The following is an 11,871-nucleotide window of genomic DNA, read 5'->3' as shown; positions in this document are numbered from 1 at the left end:
AAATTTTTAAAACATGAAGATATATTTATAAAAATTGATGAATTATGATAAAATATATAAAACAAAAGAGATAATAAGAGACAAATAATAATAAATTTAATTTTTTTTGAATTAATATTAAAAAAATATGAAATTATTTCATCTAAAATAATTGTATTTTATAAAAATGTTATATAAATATAAGATATAATTATTTATAATTATAATACGCGGGTACCCGCGGGTATCCGATTTTAAAAATTCTATTATCCGGATTTGGATCCGGATTCACGGGTATTAAAAAATCAGGATTTGAATTCGAATTTGAAAATTACGAGTACCCTAAAATCGGGTATCCGTGAGACGAGTATCCGACGGATACCCGATTTTCGGGTATTTGTGCCCAGTCCTAGCTCTCATCTCATGTAAATGGAGTGATGGTTTGATTAAATAGTAACGGAATCATGAATACGTAAAACATTAGTTAAATACTTAAAAACAGAGCATAAAATACCAAATCCATCAAAGCATCACTTCTCTCTCTCTCTCTCTCTCTCTCTCCGCCATTAAAACACATAGGAAGAAGCTTCGCTTTGCTTCAAAATCAGAAAAAGATAGGGTTTAATAAAAAGACCCACCTCTATCCGGAAGACGAAGAGCTCAACTCGCGTTCCTTTTGCGGTCTTTGGAAGTGAAGCGTCGACACCCACCACACGGCGACGGCGATGCAAACGGCGGCGACGACGGCGGAGAATAATCCGCCGGCGCAGAACCAGCGGGAGATGGTGCTTCAGACGTCAGAGAGCATGAGTTTCGGCAGCCATATGTCGAGGGAGGATGAGGAGATGACTCGTGCGGCTCTGTCTGCGTACACTGAAAAAGAGGATGAGATCGAGAGGAAGAAGATGGAGGTCCGCGAGCGGGTCCAGGCTCAGTTGGGTCGGGTCGAGGAAGAGACCCGTCGTCTCGCTTTGATCCGTGAGGTTGGTGTTAATTTCTCTCTTCTTCTTCCTTTGTTTTCGTCCCAGAAAAATCACGCTTTCTTGATCTGATTACTGGAATTTCTCTGCGATCTTATGAAACCTAGGGTTTAAAGACCAAGAATTTTTGAAATTTGTTCTGGAAAAGTTCGCTTCTCCGCTATTTTTTATAATTAGATTAAGCATAGATACAGACACGTTATCTGTACGGTCGTGTGCGTATATGTATGTCTTCTTCTGTATGTCTCTTTGTAGAAGTTTGGGAGATTTTGCGTTTTCTCAGTGGATTAGGGTTTGATGATGTGAGTTTCGCAATTTGGGGGATGAAATTTAGGGTTTAATCATATAACGAGACTATATAAGTTGAGGATCTGAACAGGAACATGGCTTCGTGCGAAAATACTGATGTCTTTTTACAGGAGCTCGAGTCTCTGGCAGATCCCATGAGGAAGGAAGTCTCTGTGGTTCGCAAGAAAATCGACACAATGAACAAAGAGCTGAAACCATTAGGCGCAACGGTTCAGAAGAAGGTAAAAGAAAACCCTCGACTACTCTTACATTCGTTTTTCATGATGTTTCAGTTTGGTTTCAGTGTGTTCTGGGTTTGTCTGGAATATGTTTCAGCTCTGTTTTGCTGAAAATCGGCTGAAATCCATTCCCGGGTCTTCCATTTGATTCAACAAACTAGCTAAATCCTTGGTCGTTTTACGGCCCCCGAATCATGGCATTCGTATAACATATGTTCCGCCGCTTTAGCTTAACCCGTAACCATTACACTGACTAGTTATATATCTCATTAGCCGAACTGGTACCCTTGGGATTGGATATCCGAATTTGAATACCAGCGACGAATATTCAAAGGCCTTTTGGCCAAAGTTTCACACAATTGTGTCTAAAAACATCAAAAATCCATTTCAAATTTATCAATATTCAAAACCCAGGTTTAGTTTTTTATGTAATATAATTAAAATATAGGTTTAACCCCGTAAATCATCCACTTTTCGGGTCCTCGCAGTTAATTATCCGTCTCATACACTAGTACCCAACCTGAATTTTGTGTTTTGCTAAAAATAATATCCGATCTCATCTCATCTGAGTGTTTGGGTTCTCGATCAGTAGATGAAGTCAGGTACCTGAATTAGGGCATCTTGTTGCTTGAAACAGGAGAGGGAATACAAAGAAGCACTCGATGCATTCAACGAGAAGAACCGGGAGAAAGCTCAGCTGATCACCAAACTAATGGAGGTTAGTTTCGAATTACCGGTTTCTGGATCTATACATGCAAACAATTAGAAAAACGGGTCGAATTTTTTCGCTAATTATCCGATAAATGGTTGTGTTTATCATTTTCCTCGTGGGGAGATGGAGCAGTTGGTGGGAGAAAGCGAGAAGCTGAGGTTGAAGAAACTGGAGGAACTCAGCAAGAGCATAGAGACCGCGTGAAAAGACAACAAGAACTAATTTGTCTTAGGGTTTTGTGTGATGTATAATTATTTTGTTTGCATCGGTAAATTATATATATATAATTTGTGGGTATTTCTTATTTTTTTTTTCTCTTTTGGGTTTGGTTTGTAATATGATTAACCAATTAGGCCGTGGATAGACAAAAGGGAAATGTTCTTAGGATACACGTTTTCTTTCTCTGAATTTTATTTTGTATGTGTTGCTTTGATCTTTTTTTAAACAACAACAACATCACCTTAATCCCATATTTTATAAAAAAAACATCGCTTCAATCTCAAATTTATTTAGAGTTAACGCATAAATTTTTCTTTTTCATTCATTTCGATTTTGTATCGTATTTTTCGATATTTGTAACATATACAAGTCATTTCTAATGACTCGTTTTTAAGGAAGTCAAGGTCTACTTTTTTTTCGTTTGTTCACTTTCATCTTTATACTCTCTAATTTTCTAATCGGGACGTCTAGCGGACTACGTTTTACATATCTAAATCACCTTAAACGTCCTTCACGTAATTTTTCTTCTATGGTTATGACTCTTAGTTTCTCTCTAATACTCTCATTTCGAATTCGGTTTATCCGTATATGTCCGTATATCCATCGCAATATCTTCATCTTGGACACACATTTTAGACACATGTTCTTTCGCCGCCCAACACCCACTATCATACATCAATACGTGACTTATGACATTACGATAGAATTTTTATTTCAACCGTATAGAAATTTTGCGATCGCAAAGGACCCCGTGGGCCATGGCTTATCTCCATTCATTCACCACGCTTTTATCTTATGACTAACATTTTCGTCACAACCTCCGTTCTTTTGAAAGATTGAATCAAAATATTTAAAATGCGAATTTTGATCTTCTTTTTTTTTTTAATTTTGGATTTTTTCACTTAAATTATCTTTTGAGATTGTCTTTATTTATAAATGGAAAAAAATCTTCATGTTATAATAATATAGAAGGTATGATGGTCATTTTAACTTAAAAAAAGTATAGAATACAAAGATTATCATAGTAAAAGTATAGAATGCAAAAACGTTTTTTTTTACATTTATGCAAATTTTTCTTTTTTCTTTTTGCTTTATTTGGTGAGGCAATGTCATTCCCCCAACCAAATGATTTTTAAAATTTTGCCTTTTTTGCATTCAGTATTTATAGAAATAAAATATATTGAACTAAATTAAGATCGGTGTGCTTGATCTGCTTTCTTTATTAATAACCTTTCTTTATCATTGGTTATTAGTTCATAATAGCTTGAGTATACCTCTAATATAATTTTTTAAATTGAATTAATTAAATCAAATTATACTAACATAAAAATTAATATAGACGGAAAAAACCAATAAAAATAAAATTATTTTTAATAAATTGAATCTAGTGAATCTCGATAAAATATAAAAATAAAGATTAATCTAAAAATCAATCGATTATTTAAAAAAATAATTTAAAAAAGAGAAATAACTTAATTGAAATTCGAAATATCTATATATCAAAATTTTACAATATTTTGAGTTTATTTTATTAGTTTGGAAGAAAATATTGAAAGAGTGGATAGCACAAAATGATCAATATGTTTCTAGTAAAATTTGATATAAATGGTATCTCATAATTTTTGTTTTTAACATTTTTTTTAGCGATACATTTTGTTTTTGTTCCGCTGATTCTGATAATGAACGGATGACAATTAATCTGTTAAAAAAATATTTTGAAATTTTTATTCTTCTATTGATCCTAAACAACTATTTCGATATCGAATCATCTATTTAAAAAAAACATTATTAGGTCTAAAATTTCAACTTTTAATTATAGAACCATACACTAATTGGGTTTATTTGAATATTTTAGTGACAGCTAATCTGCTAACAAATACGATATTATTTTGTAGTGGTAACAGTCGAATGTTATTTTTTAGATAACCGAATATCTTGTGGCGAAACCCAAACTAATCTAGGGGCGGAAACAAAGTCATGTGATTGGAATTACGCTCTCTTCTCAACTTGAAATTCGAACTCGATGCGGAACAGACGTTTTGTGTTCCCGTTTCACCGGTTAAGTTATCCAAGTTAAATTCAGTGGAATGGTTGTATCAATAGACATGTCAATTATCGATGGGTCGATTGTATCCGGTTAACGTTTCAACCATTTCTTACCAAATAATAAAATGCCTTTTCATTTGCTATTCAACGGGTTTTCAAAGTGCCGAAGCCATATCCCCTCAAACAGAGGGTGTATATTCAAGTACAAGAAGCTGGATGCTACTACCTGTAATCATTGGGACTATATGTAATACTGTTACTATTAATATAAACCTTTTAATAAAAAACATTTAAAAAATTATTTTCTAGTATTTTATAAAAAATTATTTTTTATTATTCATATGGATTCATATGGATTCACTGTGCATTCGATTCTACTACATCTTCCTCCTCATCGAATGTCCAACATTGGATAAAAGTTTATTACCTTTCTCAACCAGTTATACATTGGACCAACTCTGATTGGATAAGTATTTTAGATAAAGGTATAGAAGTTTTAAGAGGAGTAATATTATTGGAAGCATATTTCTGCAGTATTGTTTTAATGCGAATTAAAACATATTAATTGGGTTCTAAACATTTGAAATTATAGCTTCCAATAAATGGTATTTCAATATTTAAAAAAAAAGCAAAACTAGTAATTTCACAAGCATAATATCTTACGACTATATTCAAAATTTTCGGATACATAATACCACGAAATAAAGATTTGAACCGCATGCATGGAGGGATGTCGAATTGATGGATTAAATGGGTTCATTAAGATTGCCTTTGAGAAATAAGTTTTTTATCTCTTTTTTTTATAAAAATAAAATGTCTTACAGGAATTTCAATTTCGGTTTTGGTTTGATTACTCGGCTTATGGATTTTTATTCGGACTTTGATTCCGGATTCGAGGAGACAAACAAATTATAAGGTAATTCGGTCTGATTAGTATAAAATTCTTACGAAATAACTGACCAAGTAAAACCCCTATCATCATGGTACGAGACACAATCGCGTAGAATATTCAAAAGCCTTGAAGAACTTTAACACAGTGTTCCCTCTTGCCCAAGTCTTGTAAAGACGGTCCAAATATTTGCTTGTTCAAAACATGTCTGAAAATTTCTAAGCAATAATAAATATTCTCATGTTTCCAAAACCCCAAACCCTATATATATATATATATATACAGACACAACGTACCCAGTTACATATCAACAAAAGTACCCAAACAAGAGTCGACAAGAACAAAAAAAGAGCAAACACCTTTGATTGGTTGCGATCTTTCTCTGAATTCAAGAAATCTGCAAACAAAAGGTACGAAGAGATCTGAAAAAATCGACGCCATCTTTTCCACAAAATCAGCTTTGAGACTCTCTCCAGATTTCCTTCACAAACAACCTTAACAAGATCATTCCAAGAAACTACGATGAATGGAGAAGCATCGTTTCCTCAGCCCATCAGACCGGACAGCATTCTCGAACATGCACAAGCGGAAAACATGCATCCATCTCCGTTAACGATTAGACAAGAGCAATCAAAGAAGAAGAAATTCGCTTCCGATCGCTTCAACTACCCGTTCTCGAGGAGGAGGAGGAAATGGTGCGATCGAAGAGATTCACCATAAGCTTGAACGGTTCAAAATAAGAACGGTGAACATATTGGTGGGAGGAGAAGGTGAAGAACAAAAGAAATGAAGTATATAATCATGTTAATTCATGTTCTTAATAACCCTAAATGATCATGTAATAACAATTCTTTTGTTCTTTGATTACTGAAAAAAAGTCCAATGTGATATTTACGTGTTTAGGTCTCGAGGATCCTACATCATGAACGAGACGCGTACCGACAATACCCTAGACCATAAGTTTCGATGCTTTTTTGGTGACCTCGAAATCTTCGAGGCTCACCACCAAACCGAAAAGAAAACATAAAAAAAAACAATCGAGGAAAGATTACACAAAGATACTGCCTAACTTGCACCGAATTCCTCGTCGTTAACTCAATATTGGATGGCTCAATTGGTAAGGCAAACTGTCGACCTCTTTCCCACTCTATATTCCGAGTCTGAATTTGAAGAGGAAAATTAATCTAAACTTCCTCATTCTTTTCAAAAATATAGTTGGGTCGATGAATTTTCGAATTATAAAAAAAAGATCATCACTGTTGATCATCGTACATCGCCTCCATCGATCGTCGTCTTCTTTCTCTTTCCCCCACTCTCCATAGAAAAAAAACGTCTAAGAGGCAACAATTGATAAAAGATGGGTTTTATATCATCCTCAATTAGTGAACCGACTTGGTTCACTCAAACCAAGCGAAGATTTTCGGTTTGACAGAAAACCGCCAAATCCAAAGTCTCCAACCGAAACGGAGGCTTTCGCTTCCTTACCATTTTTCCGACATAACCTATATGAAAGAAATTAAATTTAAATACGGATTTAGCATGATATCCCAATCGAATTAGAAACAACTATGAACACAACCGGAAAAAATAAATAAAATAAAATTTGTAAAAATCGCATATAAATACCTTAACTTTTATAAAAATTTCAGATAAATACTTGAACTATAAAATTTTTATATAAATACCTGAACTTTTTTAAAATCCTATATAAATACCTAAACTTCTGAAAACTCTCAAGTAAACCCAAATTCCGTCAATGACATCACCTATTTCTATTTGAAAAATATCTCAAATTTGTATTTATTTAGAAATTTTTTTAAAAGTATAGGTATTTATATAAGATTTTTAAAAATTCAGCTATTTATATGGAAGTTTTATAGTTCATATATTTATGTGGGATTTTAATAAAAATTTAAGTATTTATGTGCTATTTTTCCATAAATTTTTGAAAATAAGTATTATCCAATCGAAACTCGAAATGATAATGGGTAATAATGGGTATAATATTATGAAACCGAACTAAAAAATAATGAAAACCTGAATACTAAATGTCCAATCAAGTATTTTAGTCCTTGGTTTTTTTTTCTCTTATGTCTCCTAATTTTTTTTGTATTATTTTAATTAATGATTAAATTGAGAAAGCTACGAGATCGAAGTGGAATAAAATGTTGGGGACAAACTTATAGCTAGAAAAATCGTAAATTTGAAATAATTAACCGTTCATATTACAATGGTATAAAAATTATACAGTTCAATCACTTCACTTTGTGTATTTAATCTAGAAGTTGTTTTAGTTTATAGTTGTAAAAATTAACCAAATGACAAAACTCCCAAGTTTCTTTTTATTACAGATATATATACACACACATATATAACATCATATGTGTAGAGATGCATGTGTACAACACCTGCCTTATAGAGATATGAGATGCAAAGTACATAAAAGGAGAGTTTAGTGATAAAAGGAAACAAAACCCCACACAACTAACCATTAGTGAAACCACCAAAAGAAAAAACAAGACTTGAGCAGTTGAACATTGAGAGAACAAACAAGTAAAAACCCTAAACAGTCCCTTTGCCAAGAGACAAGAGCAAAAAGATTGAAGAAAAGGATGCAGAGAAACAGAGATATAGAAGTCAGAGATCAATCTTCTCGACGATCACCACATTGTGGCCAATCGAGGAACTTGAGATGTTGAAGGGATGGTGGCAAATACGTCTGAGCTGACGCGGAAGAAGGATCATCGGGAGGGTATATATACTCTTTTCCATAACCAAGTTCTTTCATCAACTTGGTCGGAGCATTCCTCAAATGAATTGGCACACCCTCGTTCTGTCCAACCGAGTCCCTTACCACCTTTTGTGCAGCCTCTATTGCCTTATACACGGCCACAGATTTTGGAGCCAAGGCCAAGTACGAGGCACATTGAGCGAGAATTACGTTGCATTCGGGCATACCCAAGAAATGGCAAGCTTGATAACAAGCAACAGCCTGGTTAAGAGCTAAAGGGTCGGCCAGTCCAATGTCCTCGCTTGCAAACCTTATCAGCCTCCTCGCTATGTAAAGAGGCTCTTCACCACCAACTAGCATTCTAGCCAACCAGTACATGGCGGCATTAGCATCTCCTCCACGCATAGATTTGTGAAGTGCACTTATGAGGTTGTAATGTTGGTCACCTGCCCTGTCATATGCCACATGCTTGGACTGGAGAGCCTCTTTTGCATCATCAAGAGATACAACAATTGCCTGAGCAGTTACATTAGTCTGGTTGGCTGAAATCCCTCGAGCTGCAGCCATGGTGGCCGAAATTTCCAAGGCATTCAATGCGACACGTGCATCGCCATCACAGCTTTTAGCCAAGAACTCGACAACAGAATCCTCAACCTTAATGCTCGAGATTTCGATACTCTTGGGGAGTCCCCTCTCAGGATCGTCGATAGCCCGTCTGAGTAGGGTTTCGACATGATGAGGTTCAAGAGGATTAAGAGTGAGGACTCGACAACGAGACAACAATGGAGTGATCAAATGGAAAGAAGGGTTCTCAGTGGTTGCACCCATGAACAAGATACTGCCATCTTCAATGACAGGCAAGAACGAATCCTGCTGGGACTTGTTAAAACGATGAACCTCATCCATAAACAACACAGTCCTTTTATTACCCTCGCGTTTAAGCTTCTTGGCACTCTCAACGGCGTCTCTAACATCCTTAACCCCACTAGTCACAGCAGACAAACACACGAAGCGATACGAAGATGGGTCCTTGCACGAATTGATGACAGACTTGGCAATGGAGGTCTTACCGGTACCAGGTGGGCCCCAGAAGATGACAGAAGGAAGACGATTGGAATCGACAGCTGCGCGAAGCAGGGAAGTGGGTGAAAGGAGATGGTCCTGACCCACAACATCGTCCAAAGTCCGAGGCCGCATTCGCTCCGACAACGGCTGCTGATGTTGTCCAGATAACGATGACGATGACAACTTGAAGCGTTTGCTTGAATCGAAAGCAAAAGGGTTTTGGGTTTTGGGGCGTTTGGTTGAATCGGGGGAAAAAGGGTTTAGGGTTTTGGATGCGCTGGAGGATTTGCTCTGGTGGGTGAGAATCCAATCAGTGGCTTTGTGGACAGAATCGCCGCCGGTTTCAGACAAAGCTTCGGCGGCCAAATCTCTGGCGAAACCCATACTCACGAGGTGCTCGATCATTTTATCGCTTTCATCCGCCATTGTTGTGGTACAATTCTTCTTAGACTTAGTTCGAAAACAAGCACGACGAAATTGATTCGTGGGCATCCAAACCCTCCGAAACGCCGCGACGTGCGGCAACAACGGTGAAATGAAAGCGTGGCTTAGCATTCTTCGCTATCTTTTCCTTCATCCGTGGTCTCGACGAAATGCCTTTTCTTCTTCTTCCAGACATGGCGGCGAGAGTGTGAAAGCTGACGGCCGAGGTTTTTGACTTTAGTTAACCATGATATGTCCAAAATTAAGATCTGATGGGCCTGAATTCTATGCTTGGGCCCGATGCTTGTGCTCTGGCCTAATACTATTTAGAAACCCTAGATCGAAGAGAATTAATTGCGTATATGTAAAAAAATATATATAGTGTGTTCTTATAAAAAGAAAGATTATAAGATTTAAAAAAAGCTGAATTTATCTAAAAGAACCGTACATTCTAAAAATTTGAGAAAAGATAGAAAGATGTAGAGTGTAAAGAGCCGGTCGTTCAAGCATTGCGGATTGATGAAAGTCCAATTGATTAATATTTATACATGTGTATATATATGTTAAAATTTTTTGAAGGATGAAAATAAATTCTGATTGGGGGAAGTCTCCAACTCTATACGAGGTTGTGAGTTCGATTTCTCTTGAGGTCTAAATTTCTCTTGAGTCGGTCAGTTTCGATTGGTTTATCTATTCCGCGTGGTTTGCCGGCTATTGCACAAAAACTGGGGGTTTATTGTCAGAGATGATGTTCGATCTGCGGGGTCGACAGGGATCCAGTCCGAAAAACTGTGCGATGGGTTCTCCACCGTTACCAAAAAAAATTCTGGTCCAATAAAATATTAAAATTTATAGAGAACTATCATTAACTAGTTTCAAAAATACAAAAAATTATATCATATTTTACGTAATTTAAGATCGATTTTAATTAGATTCAGGTCTAATATGTCCCACATTTTATTATAAGGGCTTAAATACAAAAGCTTGTAATGTGGATCTTGGATCCTAGACTATGTCCCATATTTTTTTATTAAACACACCAACTTATATATGAAAAAAAAAAAATCTGTCTAATATGGAGTTGTCGTGAGAACTGTAGCAGTTGGCAATGACATCCAGTTCAGTTAGAAACCATTGAAAGGTGAGACCGAAATCTCTAATTCCGGTTGCCAAAACTGCATGTTTGTGTTTTTTTAGCTTTGGAGAGAGACTTTTATCTTTGGCTTGATAAGAACGTTTAAAACTAAAGCTACATATTATAGAGATATACGTTTTAAAAGGGGCTTTTATCAAAAATACCCCTATAATGCTACAAAGACTTCACGGCATACCCTGCAAAAATAAAAAAAATACTTCAAAACATACCTTTATAATTATGTTATTCCCATAATACCCATTGGCGTGGGTCCCAATGACAGAAACATTAATGAGAAGAGAGAGATACACTACAAGAAAATAGTTATAGAGCGACGGAAAAATCCGTCGCAAATATAAAGGAAATCCGTCGCAATTAAGAATTTGCGACGGAATGCGACAGATTTATTTCTGTCAGTATAGCGCTGTCGCAAACGTATAACGGTCGTTAATCCGTCGCATTTTTGCGACGGAAAAAATCTGCGTTTTGCGACGGAAAGTGACGGATAATTCCGTCGCAATTTGCGACGGATTTTTTTCCGTCGCATTCCGTCGCAAATGTTTTAAAAAATTTTAAAAAAAAATATAAAAAAATTATATACTATATATACACATACATATATACATTTTCACATACACATACATTCATACACATACATTACATACATACAAATATACATACATATACATACACATATACATACATATATTTTCATATACACAAACACACATACACATTCACACATATACACATATACACATATATACACATACATACACATACACATTTCACAAACACATACACATACATATAAACACACACATATACACATATTCATATACACATACAATCACATATACATACACATACATATTCACATTCACATATATATATACACATACACATACATATAAACACACACATACACATTCACAATCACATATACATACACATTCACTTACACACATATATAAACACACACATACACATTCACACATATATATACACATTCACTTACACACACATACACATACATAAACACACACAAACACATCAAACACACACATATATATATACATAAATACATATATATTACCTTATGGGAGAAATTTGACAATCTTTGGAGAGATTTAGAAAAAATTTGGCGATTTTTATCTTTTTCCGA

At 35.4% G+C, this 11,871-nt stretch overlaps 2 protein-coding genes across 3 annotated transcripts; one reads left to right on the top strand and one right to left on the bottom strand.

Moving 5' to 3' along the window:
- The first annotated feature begins 471 nt into the window (after positions 1 to 471).
- LOC104827507 (probable DNA double-strand break repair Rad50 ATPase) lies at positions 472 to 2,633 on the top strand. Of its 2 annotated transcripts, none has more exons than XM_010560685.2 (4): positions 472 to 962; positions 1,379 to 1,489; positions 2,124 to 2,204; positions 2,322 to 2,633. In XM_010560685.2, exons 1-4 carry the CDS (start codon positions 705 to 707, stop codon positions 2,400 to 2,402), a joined length of 531 nt encoding a protein of 176 aa, XP_010558987.1. In that variant the 5' UTR covers positions 472 to 704; the 3' UTR covers positions 2,403 to 2,633. The 2 variants fall into 2 exon arrangements, with proteins under 2 accessions (XP_010558987.1, XP_010558988.1); XM_010560686.2 differs by having other exon boundaries at positions 473 to 962; positions 2,331 to 2,633.
- A 5,115-nt stretch (positions 2,634 to 7,748) lies between these two features.
- Positions 7,749 to 9,781, bottom strand: LOC104827506 (ATPase WRNIP1). The gene has a single exon (XM_010560684.2). It carries the CDS (start codon positions 9,701 to 9,703, stop codon positions 7,997 to 7,999), a length of 1,707 nt encoding a protein of 568 aa, XP_010558986.1. The 5' UTR covers positions 9,704 to 9,781; the 3' UTR covers positions 7,749 to 7,996.
- Positions 9,782 to 11,871: the final 2,090 nt, after the last annotated feature.

The sequence above is a fragment of the Tarenaya hassleriana genome, unplaced genomic scaffold (assembly GCF_000463585.1).
Source record: "Tarenaya hassleriana unplaced genomic scaffold, ASM46358v1 Cleome50, whole genome shotgun sequence".
Lineage (NCBI taxonomy): Eukaryota > Viridiplantae > Streptophyta > Magnoliopsida > Brassicales > Cleomaceae > Tarenaya > Tarenaya hassleriana.
Note: the sequence above shows the minus strand (reverse complement) of the source record. Positions and strands in the feature narration are given on the sequence as shown.

Coding starts and splice junctions, on each gene's coding strand:
- LOC104827506 (XM_010560684.2), bottom strand. CDS start 9,703: ATGCTAAGCCACGCTTTCATTTCACCGTTGTTGCCGCACGTCGCGGCG.
- LOC104827507 (XM_010560685.2), top strand. CDS start 705: ATGCAAACGGCGGCGACGACGGCGGAGAATAATCCGCCGGCGCAGAAC. Junction 1,490..2,123: donor GCGCAACGGTTCAGAAGAAG/GTAAAAGAAAAC, acceptor TGCTTGAAACAG/GAGAGGGAATACAAAGAAGC. Junction 2,205..2,321: donor TGATCACCAAACTAATGGAG/GTTAGTTTCGAA, acceptor CCTCGTGGGGAG/ATGGAGCAGTTGGTGGGAGA.